Source organism: Pelmatolapia mariae, linkage group LG18 (genome assembly GCF_036321145.2).
Source record: "Pelmatolapia mariae isolate MD_Pm_ZW linkage group LG18, Pm_UMD_F_2, whole genome shotgun sequence".
NCBI lineage: Eukaryota > Metazoa > Chordata > Actinopteri > Cichliformes > Cichlidae > Pelmatolapia > Pelmatolapia mariae.
In genome coordinates, this window is record NC_086243.1 from 14,795,227 (window position 1) to 14,808,100 (window position 12,874).

At 40.2% G+C, this 12,874-nt stretch overlaps 1 protein-coding gene across 4 annotated transcripts in view; it reads right to left on the reverse strand.

Annotated features, from left to right (window-relative positions):
• The window catches only part of yeats2 (YEATS domain containing 2), a 30,560-nt gene that overhangs the window by 12,867 nt on the left and 4,819 nt on the right, over window positions 1-12,874 (reverse strand). For 3 of the 4 annotated variants that reach the window (XM_063462042.1, XM_063462043.1, XM_063462041.1), the window contains exons 8-18: window positions 12,284-12,395; window positions 10,664-10,708; window positions 10,407-10,575; window positions 9,938-10,180; window positions 9,122-9,289; window positions 8,097-8,188; window positions 7,152-7,340; window positions 6,818-7,043; window positions 5,806-5,964; window positions 4,823-4,950; window positions 1,444-1,590 (exon numbers count right to left, since the gene is read on the reverse strand). In XM_063462042.1, coding sequence (XP_063318112.1) covers window positions 1,444-1,590; window positions 4,823-4,950; window positions 5,806-5,964; window positions 6,818-7,043; window positions 7,152-7,340; window positions 8,097-8,188; window positions 9,122-9,289; window positions 9,938-10,180; window positions 10,407-10,575; window positions 10,664-10,708; window positions 12,284-12,395 — 1,678 coding nt within the window. The remainder of the gene's footprint in view (window positions 1-1,443; window positions 1,591-4,822; window positions 4,951-5,805; window positions 5,965-6,817; window positions 7,044-7,151; window positions 7,341-8,096; window positions 8,189-9,121; window positions 9,290-9,937; window positions 10,181-10,406; window positions 10,576-10,663; window positions 10,709-12,283; window positions 12,396-12,874) is intronic. The other variant, XM_063462044.1, reaches the window with a different exon arrangement.

The window sequence follows — 12,874 nt, forward strand, 5'->3', positions numbered from 1 at the left end:
GATTTAAAAAGAAAAAGACATCACATTAAAACAAACTGGCACGTGGATAAAATAGTTTAACTCTAGTCCAAACAATAAAACAATAGTTAATAGTACGGCTGACAACAATGTTACATAAGTTGTTATTTTGAGCCTCATGCTCTCACACAAGACCAAATATAGTAACAAATAGATCTGGTTGAATGGTCATTTCAAAAAATTGTCTGACAGTGTTTTAAAGATTAAACTCCAATAAAACTGCAAGTTTTATTGCCAGTAAGAATGTGCCATGAGCCCGGGGCCAGTGTGCATCTATCACACGTTGGTTTTACATCTTTAGACAGTTTAGAAAGTTTTACTTTGGAGAATTAAGGTGATGCAACAACTTAAACTGAACAAGGCTGAGTCTAGCACAAATTAGACTAATGTAATGCTGAAGTAATACGTGGAGAGACATGATCCGCACATGATAATCCGTGTTTGTATTTAAGAGCATTTAGAAAATGTTGACAACCTTCTATAATAACTAAAATGTATCTTAAATGCTGCTGAAAACATTTTCAGCTTGCAGCCTGTATAACGTTACTTAGGTGGTCAAATTCGTTTGTGGAGTGTGGCTAATGTTAGCAGAGCTAGCAACAACAGTCTTCTTATCCTGTGCAAAGATGTGGTTATCCTCTGGCCGAGTCCTTTTATGCCAGTTTATTCTGACTTTATTCTGACTTCATATAACCGTCTATTTTATAGAACTACTGCAGTCCTGCTGGATAACACCTTGCCTGATAACTACAATTACATGGTGTTGTACATTTATAAAACTGAAAAAGAAATTTGCTGAGTAGGCCATATTTCTGTTGCAAGGGCAGCATTGTTTAAACGCTGAGTATGCAGTGACATTTCTAGTAATAGTTATACTTTTATAATACACTATCATGAAATGAGCATGCCCCTCTAACAATGTGCAAAATACAACTTTCAGTGTGTGGATGAGACTGTGAACTGTGTTATGAAATTATATTCCCAGCACAACACTAATCCATATACTTCCAAATGAAAAAAGACTTCTGAAGATATTTCATTGTCAAAGAAAATACAAAAGCATTTCCGCCACTTCTAAAATCTGAGATTTGGCAGGACGGTCATAATTTAGTGGTCAAATGAGGGAGGCAATCAGTGAAGTAACATACAGCAATGAGTAAAAATAAAGAAGAGAAGAAGAATGAATATTTCATTAAGAATAGTAAAGAGGAAAATGACTGCAGAGCAGGAACAAAAGAGCTGGCAAACACCACACGAGTCCTACTATCACAGAACTGGAAAACCTTTGCTGATAATTACCCAAAAGACAAGCCTGTGTCGAAATCAGACTGTTAAAGAAACAACTAAGAAACACAAAAGCAGTAGTAACTACAGCAGCCTTTGTGTTACACACTGAAAAGCTTACAGTAAACTCTCCACACTGACCTGAGCCAAGATGGCTGCCTTCTGTCCGGCTGTCACCCTAATAGCCTGCTGGGTAGCAGTCGCAGGAGATGATGCAGCATGACCTGCCGAACTGGAACTCCCCTGCTTCCCCGAACCTTGTGCGGGCTGACCGACCAGAAACGTACCCTGAGAAAACAGAACAAGAATGACTAAAGTGCAGCTCTAATGACACACAGTCAGGTCCAAGAGTTTTGGACAATGATTTGTGTAATTTTGCCTCTGTACGCCAGCAATGTGGATTTTAAATCAGTGTGTGACTGTACAGATTTTCAGCTGTAATTCAAGGAGCTTAAAAGTCCTGCATCAACTGTTTAGGATTTACGGGCATTTTTATACAAAGTGCACACATTCAAATGCTGAAAAATTAGACAATTAAAATACGTTCCAGTATAACATTTGTTTTCAATAACTGGATGACATTTTTTGCAGTCAGAAGTCTAGAACCCCTGGACATTTACTGCAGCCAGCTTCAGCTGCTGCTTGTTTCGCGGTCTTTTTACCTTTAGTTTTAAATTAAATAACTGAAAAGCTTGTTCTATAAATAATATTTATTCTTCGTTGCCTTGAGAAACTCTTAGGTTGCTTTTGCAGTATGCTTTAGGTCATTATCCATTTACTCTGCAGAGCACCGGCCAATCTGTTTTGCAAATTTCTCTCTATTTTTTTTTACTTACTACCCATGAGTCTGGTTCACATTGGTCTCAAGTTTTTTCCTCAGAAGTAGTCGAGCTCTTTCAGGTGTTTTCTGACAAAGTCCAATACAATTTCATTGCCTGGACTCAACTCCACAAATTTTATATGTTTAATTCATCATGAAATAACTAAGGATATTAACTAGGCATCACCTGGCCATAAAACTATCTGTTAATATCTCTCTCTGTACCTCTGTATTTGAACCATGACACCAAGAGAAATTCCTTGTTTGTGTACAAACTTTGCAGTAAACATGATGCTGATTCTGTCAGTCCAATTACTTTTGAGCACCTTTTTAGTGGGCCACTACATATAGAACGGCTGTAATTCTTTGACAGTTCATGCATATACGGCAAAACATAATGCAAAAGCAACTCCAGACTTTTTCGAGGTAAAGACATGGGATATTCTTCATTAAACAGGCTAGTCACCTACAAACCGGATTCCAAAAAACTTGGGACACTAAACAAATTGTGAATAAAAACTGAATGCAATGATGTGGAGATGGCAAATGTCAATCTTTTATTCAGAATAGAACGTAGATGACAGATCAAAAGTTTAATCCGAGAAAATGTATAATTTTAAAGGAAAAATATGTTGATTCAAAATTTCACGGTGTCAACAAATCCCAAAAAAGTTGGGACAAGTAGCAATAAGAGGCTGGAAAAAGTAAATTTGAGCATAACGAAGAGCTGGAAGACCAATTAACACTAATTAGGTTAATTGGCAACATGATTGGGTATAAAAAGAGCTTCTCAGAGTGGCAGTGTCTCTCAGAAGCCAAGATGGGTAGAGGATCACCAATTCCCACAATGTTGCGCAGAAAGATAGTGGAGCAATATCAGAAAGGTGTTACCCAGCGAAAAATTGCAAAGACTTTGCAGTTATCATCATCAACTGTGCATAACATCATCCGAAGATTCAGAGAATCTGGAACAATCTCTGTGCGTAAGGGTCAAGGGCGTAAAAACTCTACAGTGCAAAGAAGAAGCCATTTCTAAGCAAGATCCACAAGCTCAGGCGTTTCCACTGGGCCAGGAATCATGTAAAATGGAGTGTGGCTAAATGGAAGACTGTTCTGTGGTCAGACGAGTCACGATTCGAAGTTCTTTTTGGAAATGTGGGACGCAATGTCATCCGGACCAAGGAGGACAAGGACAACCCAAGTTGTTATCAACGCTCAGTTCAGAAGCCTGCGTCTCTGATGGTATGGGGTTGCATGAGTGCGTGTGGCATGGGCAGCTTGCATGCCTGGAAAGGCACCATCAATGCAGAAAAATATATTCAGGTTCTAGAACAACATATGCTCCCATCCAGACGTCATCTCTTTCAGGGAAGACCCTGCATTTTTCAACAAGATAATGCCAGACCACATTCTGCATCAATCACAACATGGCTGCGTAGGAGAAGGATCCAGGTACTGAAATGGCCAGTCTGCAGTCCAGATCTTTCACCTATAGAGAACATTTGGCGCATCATAAAGAGGAAGGTGCGACAAAGAAGGCCCAAGACGAATGAACAGTTAGAGGCCTGTATTAGACACGAATGGGAGAGCATTCCTATTGCTAAACTTGAGAAACTGGTCTCCTCGGTCCCCAGACGTCTGTTGAGTGTTGTAAGAAGGGGAGATGCCACACAGTGGTGAAAATGGCCTTGTCCCAACTTTTTTGGGATTTGTTGACACCATGACATTTTGAATCACCATATTTTTCCCTTGAGATGATAAATTTTCTCAGTTTCAACTTTTGTTCTGTGATTTATGTTCTATTCTGAATAAAATATTGACATTTGCCATCTCCACATCATTGCATTCAGTTTTTATGCACAATTTGTTTAGTGTCCCAACTTTTTTGGAATCCGGTTTGTATTTCAAACCAACAGAGCAAACCAACAAAGTGTTTAGTTACTGGATACAAACAGGCACACAAAGTCAGTCACTACAGTGGTGTAACTACTAAAAACAAAATTTGTTTTTGTCTAAAATCTTACAAACTTATTATATTCAAAGGCCATAAAAATTGGTTTCAGGTCAGCCTAGTAAACCCACACAGGATCAGCCAGGCTGAACTTAATATATCACCAATATTAGACTTTAAATTACATAGAGTACAAGGTTGCATGATGTGCACAGTGTGACTATTTTAAGCAGTACAATGCTTCCATTACATTTTAATTTTTTATAACTTAATAGCTACGGAAAATTCAATTAGCCCTCCAGGTCAATTGATCCTCTAGGTCCTAATTAGAATGTGGGAGTGCGGCGGCTCTTTGGCTCATAACAGAGACTGACATGAAATTTTACAGAAAAAAAAGATGGCCCTTGAAGAATGATCATTATTAGGAAAGCAGGACCCAGTGTCTATGTGGAAACTTGAAACCTCTGCACACACACACACACACACACGCACACACACACACGCGCACACACACACGCGCACACACACTCTAATAAAGGACAGGTCAGGTTCAGCCTCCAAGAAAATTAAAGAACTCTGACACATTTTTTTTGTAACGGTAAACAAATAAGAGCATCCATCCTCAGTTTCTGGTAAATAAATATGAACACTCTAATAAGCAAAGATGAGATACATACAGAGCCACAAATGATGTTGTGCCAGTGTGTGACTGCATTTGTCGTTAGTAAAGAAAAAGTGGGTCTACCCACCTGTGGGGTCTGTTTAAGGATATAAGATGTGTAGGAGAGGTTGGAAGGTAGATTGCTTGAAGAGGAAGAGGAGGAGGAGTTGTGAGAGCCCCCAGAGACCGCTGATGAGCTGTTCTGGGACTGCTGACCTAAATTACAGAAATCCACATACAAATCAGTCTCATTTCATATGAAAAAACCAGAGTATCAGCGCTGCCATTTCAAAGAAGGGCAAAGGCACGATTGTGAAGCAGAGCAAGGCAGTGCAATGTTGGCTTACTCCCGTGAAAAACAAAATGTCTTTAAGCAGAAAAGTTTTTCCAAACTTTATGATGAGCTGGAAGCCAAAATATTTTTTAATACAGATGTCTACAACTTGGAGGCATGGATGAAAATGTTGCAGTGAAAGGCTTTTGCCTGGGATGCTGACCCCAAATACTGAGCTGCCAACAAAATCAAGCATTGCTTTCAGTTTCTATCAACACTGTTGAGTAAGCTACGCCTCATAAAATGATGTGCAGCTTCACATGTTGCAGGTTTTCTTGGATATTAAATACCCACATACTGTAGTCCACAGAGACTGTCCTGGAGACCATATTTAAGTGGTAAAGCTATACTTTGGGATATTAAACTTAGAATAATTATTCTACATTAATTCATGAAATACACTATAATCTTCCAGGTCCTTACAATATAAAACATGACAATGCTAACCTGCATTTTCCATTTTGATGCTATAAAAATACAGTGTCACAGAGCTCTATTAAAACATGGTGACGCATCCAACAAAGATTGACTATGAGCAGTTTAAACAAACAAACTCTTTGCTTGGTCTTAATAAACATGAATAGGATTGAGAAAAGCATGTGACTAAAACACTGACACAAAAGGAGCAATGCCATATCAATGGAAACTGATATGGGTTTTTTAAACAGTGGCTGTATAAAAATATTATTTAATATTATTATTATATATTTAAAAATATAGGACGCAACATGTCTCACTTCCACTGGAGGCCCGGAGGATTGCTCCCTGTGGGATGAGGAGCAGCTTTCCTTTCCCCGAGGGGTTCTTGCTGTTGGTGGTCAGGTAGAGTTTGGTACCTGGTGGCAAATTGGCCAGATTGGCTAAGTTGTTGGCTGGCAGTTGAAGTGTAGCCATCACTAAGAACAAACACAGAATACAAAAAATAAAATAATGATTATTCACTCAGCTCTAAAACTGCAAACATTTTAAATAAGGGAGATGATATTAATATAGGGTAGAGACACATTGTTTCTAAATGTAATTCAACTAAAAAAAAGAAACAAAAAACACACAACCAAAAAAACCCCCAAAAACAAACAAACATTGATGACCCCATTGAAGTGTCCCCCCACCTCAGAGTCAAAGTTAAACCCAGAGCAGAACAGAGTGTGAATGCTTGTCTGTGTCTCTGTGTTAGCCCTGTGACAGACTGCCGACTTGTCCAACTTGTATAACTCCCTTTCTCCCTATGACAGCTGGGAAAGGCTGCAGCACCCCAGTGACCCTGAACTGAATAAGCAGTTAAGGAAATGGATGAATGGATGGAGTTGGCATGTCACCAGAATCCTTTAATACCAAACTTGTCACAGTGAAAACATGACCGTACTTTTCACTATTGTAGCATCATTCGTTTTTGATACAGCAGGCACTGTTATAAAGAAATCAACTAGGTTCCTTAGGCTAAAACATTTGCAAAGGTTAACATTAAACAAATGTTTACAATGATGTAATGTAATGTTATGTTTGAGTGCATGGGGCAACCATTCTGTCATTTGGGGGGTATTTCATACTGTGGTTTTAAATTGGGGATCAAAGATCATGTAATTCTACCAACAGTCAAGCTGACTGCTAAATTTCTGGTATCATGACCTCCCCAGGATGGGATTTAAAATTGTAACAGCAACTTGGGTTGCTATAAAATGAAACTGTGCTTTTATGTGTGTGTGTGTGTGTGTGTGTGTGTGTGTGTGTGTGTATTTAATCTCTGACCTCCACTCTTGCCACCTGAACCACCAGCCGCCTTGGTACCCTGGTGTCCAGAAATGCCACTGGCTCCACTGACGATGGCTTTAGCAACTCCCTGAGCCAAAACCTGCTTTCCACTCATCACCTTGGAGACAGAAGGGTTGCCCTTGGCAACCAGAATTTGTCCACTGCTGATAGCAACCTGTTTGACTGAAGACTGAAGCCCTGAGCTAACAGGAATACCCAACATCTAGAAGAAAGAGAAGAAACTATTTTTTTTAAATGACTGTGGCCACACACATACGTACTTATCATTGCAGGTTTGCATCTGTGCAGGTGTGTCTGGGTGACAACTGACCTTGCTACTAGTGGCCCCTGTCCCTCCACCAGCCTGTTTCTGGGCCGACATGGAGATCATGTGACCCCCCTTCACTGCGACAAACTGGTGTCCTGCTGTAGCACTAGCTTGCTGTTGCTGACTGGTTACTGTGGAAACCATCTGCTGTTGCTGTGTTGAAACTTCCCCTGGCTCTTGCTTGATAATAACCTGCACGGGAAACATGGAGAGAGGGACTCGAAACAAAACTCCGCACTGCTTTGAAACCACAGCGGGTTCATAATGCAGCTGCTATATATCAGTTACCAATTACATTGTCTGGTTAAAAGAAAACATCACATAAATGATTAATACGATGCACTCTGACTGTAAAGAAAGATCTGATTATTCTTTTTTCAGCAGGCTGCAGTGCTGCAAGAAAAGATGTTACTTAAAACAGATTTCGTAAAATCAGCATCATCATTTATTCATGGGGTCCATGTTTTGATATTCCCCATATGTCCTCATCTGGGGTGCCTTTCAGTGTGAGAGCAGATGTCTGTAGTTTACAACAGAGACAACTAAAGAATCTGAACCAATCAGAGCTCCAATGTGATAAAACAGGAATTTTAGGCCAGATCATATTTCCCTCATTGTGGACAATAAAGGGATCATTAGCATGTGCGAGTAGGATGACATTAAAGCAAGCTAATGACACATTTTGCGTGAAAAAGAACTGTGCAATTCTCTCTGCAAAGCTCCCCCTCCCCCATCCTCAGAACGATGTCCTATTTAAATAGCTGCCAAGGCACTCACAGCTGCTGAAGATAGCACCCTGGCTTACTATTAATATCACACTGCTTTGTTAATGTTGCTTTAAACACAAATAATACAAGGACTATCTTCATAGTTAGAGGACAGGGCAGTAAAAATGGATATTGTTTGTCACGTTTAAGGTTGTAACTCAGTAAGGCTCTACCAACTCACCTTCATCCCTGAGGACAGGAAGGTGCCAGTGTGAACTTTAGGTGCTGGGGAGCGAGTGCCCTGAGTGGCAGACTGTTTAGTGGATGGGCTTCCTGTGAAATAATTAATAAAACATACAAACACAATAAGTCACAGCACAGATGAGGGTGAGGATTCACCACCCTTCCCGTCAGCTTTTCCAGAGATATCGAGGCCACTGTGGTGCCAGGTGACTGTTTCCTCTCAGGGTTGACTGACTCGCAGAGCTGAGCCCCACCAAAGTTTTGTTCCTTACTCACTGCATTAAAATCTGTTTTACTGCAGGACTGGTGAATCAGCCAAAACACCCACATCTACCTCATTCACTTTGATAAAACATAATTTAAGAACACTCTAACCTTGTTGCCGAATCTGGGCGAGCAGTGCATTTGTGAAGGAAGTGTAGGAGTGGTTGAGTGGGTGTGAGACAGCAATCTACAGGAAAGAGCTTCTAAGTGGAATATGACCTGATGCTGGTGCTGAGAGGAAGTAAACACAATGACTATCATCATGCAAGATGATTGCTTGATGATGCGGAAATGCTCAGATGGCAATAAAACTCATATTTTTATGGGGACTTACACACATCACATAGAGAGGAAAAAACTGTTTGGAGTGCAGGGTCTTCTCGAATAGCCCCCTAATCTGGCCATGAAACACATTGGCTCAGTTACCATGGTAACCTCTCCTTTAGCAACTATCCTGCTGGCTCACCACACGTCATAATTTAGGAGTGCAGGTAGGGAGAAAAAAAACAGCAAAGAGGGAATACATAATGTTAGAAAGTAGAGTTTAAAGGGATTAAAGAGGGAAAAAAGTGCAAATAGAGAAACAAAGAGAACAGAGAAGTCTGAAGGGCACTGTTCATCGTCTGTCCTGCTATAGAGCGGATTTTTCACAGCCATTTTTATATCCCATGTGGGCGGTTCAGACACCGCTTCTCAATTTTGCTCCAGGTCCACTTCCGATTTCAAGCAGCACTTTAACACCGAGTAGGAGAAGTGTACCTGTGGAGGCAGCGGATGAGGAAGCCATGCCGATAACCTGGCCCGGTTTGTCAACAATGATATAAGGATTGTTGAGCACAGAGGATGAGCTCTGCTTGCAATGGACAGGGGTGGAGGTCGTGGGTGTGCGGGGCAGCGGGGAGTGGCTGGGTGTGGAGATGGGTGACCCTGTGGGGGAGGAAGTAGGGCAGTTATTGTATGAGTAATTCTCTTAGACTTAATTTTTTCTGAAACTTATTTTTTCTCATTTTAAAAAGGGGCTCTGAAATATGTTATCGAAAGATAAAATTTATGTCACATGACCTTTTTGCCACTGTTTCCAATCTCTGTGTTTTGTTTTCAGTTGCGTTTACAGATATTTGAAAATATAATCAGCAGTTTTCCAAATCTGAAGTAAAACATAATGACGTTTTTCTATTTTTATGTACTTTGTTTGGCTAATGCAACAAATATGCGCCTGTGGGAACACAAAAGAAGCTTTTGTCAACCCCTACTGAGCAGTACTGCATCTTCCTAACAATGAATGTATTCATACCAACTTCACTAAGCTGAGAATCAGTGTCAGTGCCGGGAAACAATATGCTGAAATTACAAGCAAATGGAAAAATAATGTCATCAAACTTCAATGTCAGTGAGGCGTTTGCTGTCAACACTTCTTAGTGATTTACAGATTTCACCTCAACAAAACCTGAAATAAAGAAGTTATAATCACAGGGCATCTTTATTGTGTAAACTTAGACCATCTTATTTATGATGAATTGGACTCTTTAGAAACAATATGACAATTATACAAGGACAGTGGGTGGAGACACGTACCTGAAACTATTTTACAGCTCATTGTGATTGGTTGGAATGATTTCCCAGGAGACTCAGCAGGACTGGGTGGTTGTCCTTGGGGAACAATCTTGCAGCTTGCTGTGATAGGCTGGAAGGCAGAGTTGCCATGGGAACCCAGAGTGACTCTGTCACCGGCTTTGGGCCGTGTTGGAGTGTGTTCACCGGCAGCAAGGCCTGCGCTATGAACACCTGCAGGCCTCCCTGTCTCTGTCTTTATGAAAACTGCAGATGGAAGAACATGTTTTATTGAACATCATCTGGTTTTGATAATAAGCTGACATAAAATGATTGTAAGGCCAAGAAACCACTGAAAACTGGCTGATTCTGGTTTAGTTTTATGGAGAGAAAATAAACAATCCTACTTTCCTGTAAGCAGTCCAGTATATACACACCCTCAGGTACATGATCCCTATTATTTTAAATGTGCAAAAATAATCTGCTGGTGTACCTTTATCTACACTGGAGTCATGTGACACAGGAGAACTAGAGCGTCCATAAGTCTGGGCCAGAGAGGCAGTCAAAGTGGGGCTGGCTGCTCTGTGAGTCACCTTGGAGGAAGAAGGCTGAGGGATGTAGTCTTCCCCAAGAGAATCCCTGTGGAGCTCCACATCAACCACCTGGAACAAATATAAATCAACGTCAGAGTGAAGCTCTGAAGGGAAAAAAAAGTCATAGCAGGAAACAAAGTGAACATTTCTAACTCACTGTTTCAACCCCGAGCGTCTGCAGTCCAGTGTATGTTCGGTCGAGCTGTAGGAAAACAGAAGAAAGGGTAAAGACAGCAAATTTATGCAGCAGACTTACTGAACTGTATAAACACATTTTAGTGCAAAATACTATGATTACTTATTTGTTTAAAAGATGTCAACATCTAATTACTCTGAAATCAAACTGGACTATATCACTATGCATTTCTAAAAGCAGTGAAAGTTCTTTAGTTTAAAAAGGCGAACTTAGCGCACAGTTAGTTCCATGACTTTTTGGACAAAGGCTATTTTTTTCAAACAAAATATATGTGATTGTAATGCAGACTGAAAAAAGATACTAGACAGGTGCTTTTCAGTGGGGCAAAAAAAGCAAGCCATAACAGGAAAAAATTTGCTGAAGCGCTCGGCTATTAAGATGAAAAAATATTTAATAAAACTGGTAGAAGCTCAGCAAATAAAACCCGTTAACGTTTTAATTGATGTATTCAAGGGGTTTATCAAAAGACTTGTATGAACTGTTTAGGAAGTACAAGGCCTTTACTGCACAAACCTTCACCTGCTGCTTGTTTGTGGGTCTCTTCAGTTTTGTATTTAATAACTGTAAATTAAGCATTGTTGGGTTGAGATCAAGTGACCAACTTGGCCATTAAAAGTAATAAGTTCTCTTTGCCTTGAGAAACTTGTGCTGCTTGCTCTTTTGGGTCATTATCTATTTGCTCTGCAAAATGCTGTCTGGTGAGTTCTGCAGTATTTGTCTGAATGTGAGCAGAGAGCATAGCCCTGTACACAGAATTCATCCTGTTACTTCTATCAGCAGGTAATTTGGTATGCTTCAGATCATGAGTTGTTGCTCTCCTTCTCCATATTTTTCATTTCATCCACAGAACTGTTTACAGAATTTTTTTCTAGCGGAGTCTACTCTGCACTTCTGGTTCCTGAGTATAACCAGTGGTTTGCAGCTTGTTGTAAGCCATACATGCATGTCTTGATTTTAGATGTTGAAAATGATACACCTACCTCCTCAAGAGTTTTACTTTCTTATGTGATATTGTTATCATGTAACAATGATGTCAACATGCAAATCAGTTCACCACCTTTAAATGATAGATTTTGGGATTTTTGCCATCTTTCTGATCGGTTTGTTTTATTGTTGTTTTCTGCTGCTTGTCAGTCAGTTTCCAGTTCTTTCAGAGTCTTCCTCTTTCTGAGGGACTGTGGATAAAAATGACTGTAATTCCTAAACTGCTAATGCAATATCTTTGGAAATCCCCTTGAGTTAAAGCTGATAGTCTGCACATCAATCACACACTGACTGTTTGAATTTGAATCCACTGTGGTGGTGTCCAGAGGCAAAATCTGCAAATATTGTGTATTTGTCAAAAAATAAAATACTGACGTGAATGTATGTAATCCTTTTAAGTTTTCTGCCTAAATCCTGTACACTTTACACATATGTGAAATTTACCAGCAGTAGAAGTCAGAAAAGCCTCAGAGTATATCACAGACCCACTGGCTTGTCTACAATAGGCTCTGAAAATTGGCATATGGGAAGACAAAGAGTCCTCATCTAACGAGAAAAGTAAAGTGAATGATGATGTGGTCTATAAAGTATTCTGACCTTTAGCTGGTGGATGATGTCAATACGTTTGTTGCGAGGGTCTTTAAAGTGGATCTGGATCCTCACAGGAAACTCACCCCAACCGCGGCGCGTTAAATGAAAGGGAGGCTCACTGAGAACAGACACATTTGAACTGCCTTATGCAACACTGTTAAAATTCAAATATAAGTCAGGATGAAAAAATATATATTAAAGATGCATCACTATGCCTTTGTTTAAAAAGAAAAATCTGTTTTCTAGCCTGGACCGAGTTAAGAATCTCCTAAAAATCAATGACTTGAAAAACTCACATGTTCTCCTCCTTTGAAGCTTGACATTCTCATCCCAACATAACCGACATTGATCTGACTGCAAGGGCATGTGTATGTGCCTGCGTATCATGTGTGTATTCAAGCGCAACCTATAAGTGAAGCAAGTGTTTTTTTTCCACTTCACTTCATCCCTTCATCTACAGTCAGGCTGTGCTGGGAGTCAGCAGAGAGCATCAGTGTAGGGCTCACTGGGAGTGAAGGTCTGAGTTACGTGGGGGGAGCTTGTGAGCTGCTGCAACAGCAACGTGAGCACTTTGTCAGCTCAAACAGCTGGGAAGCT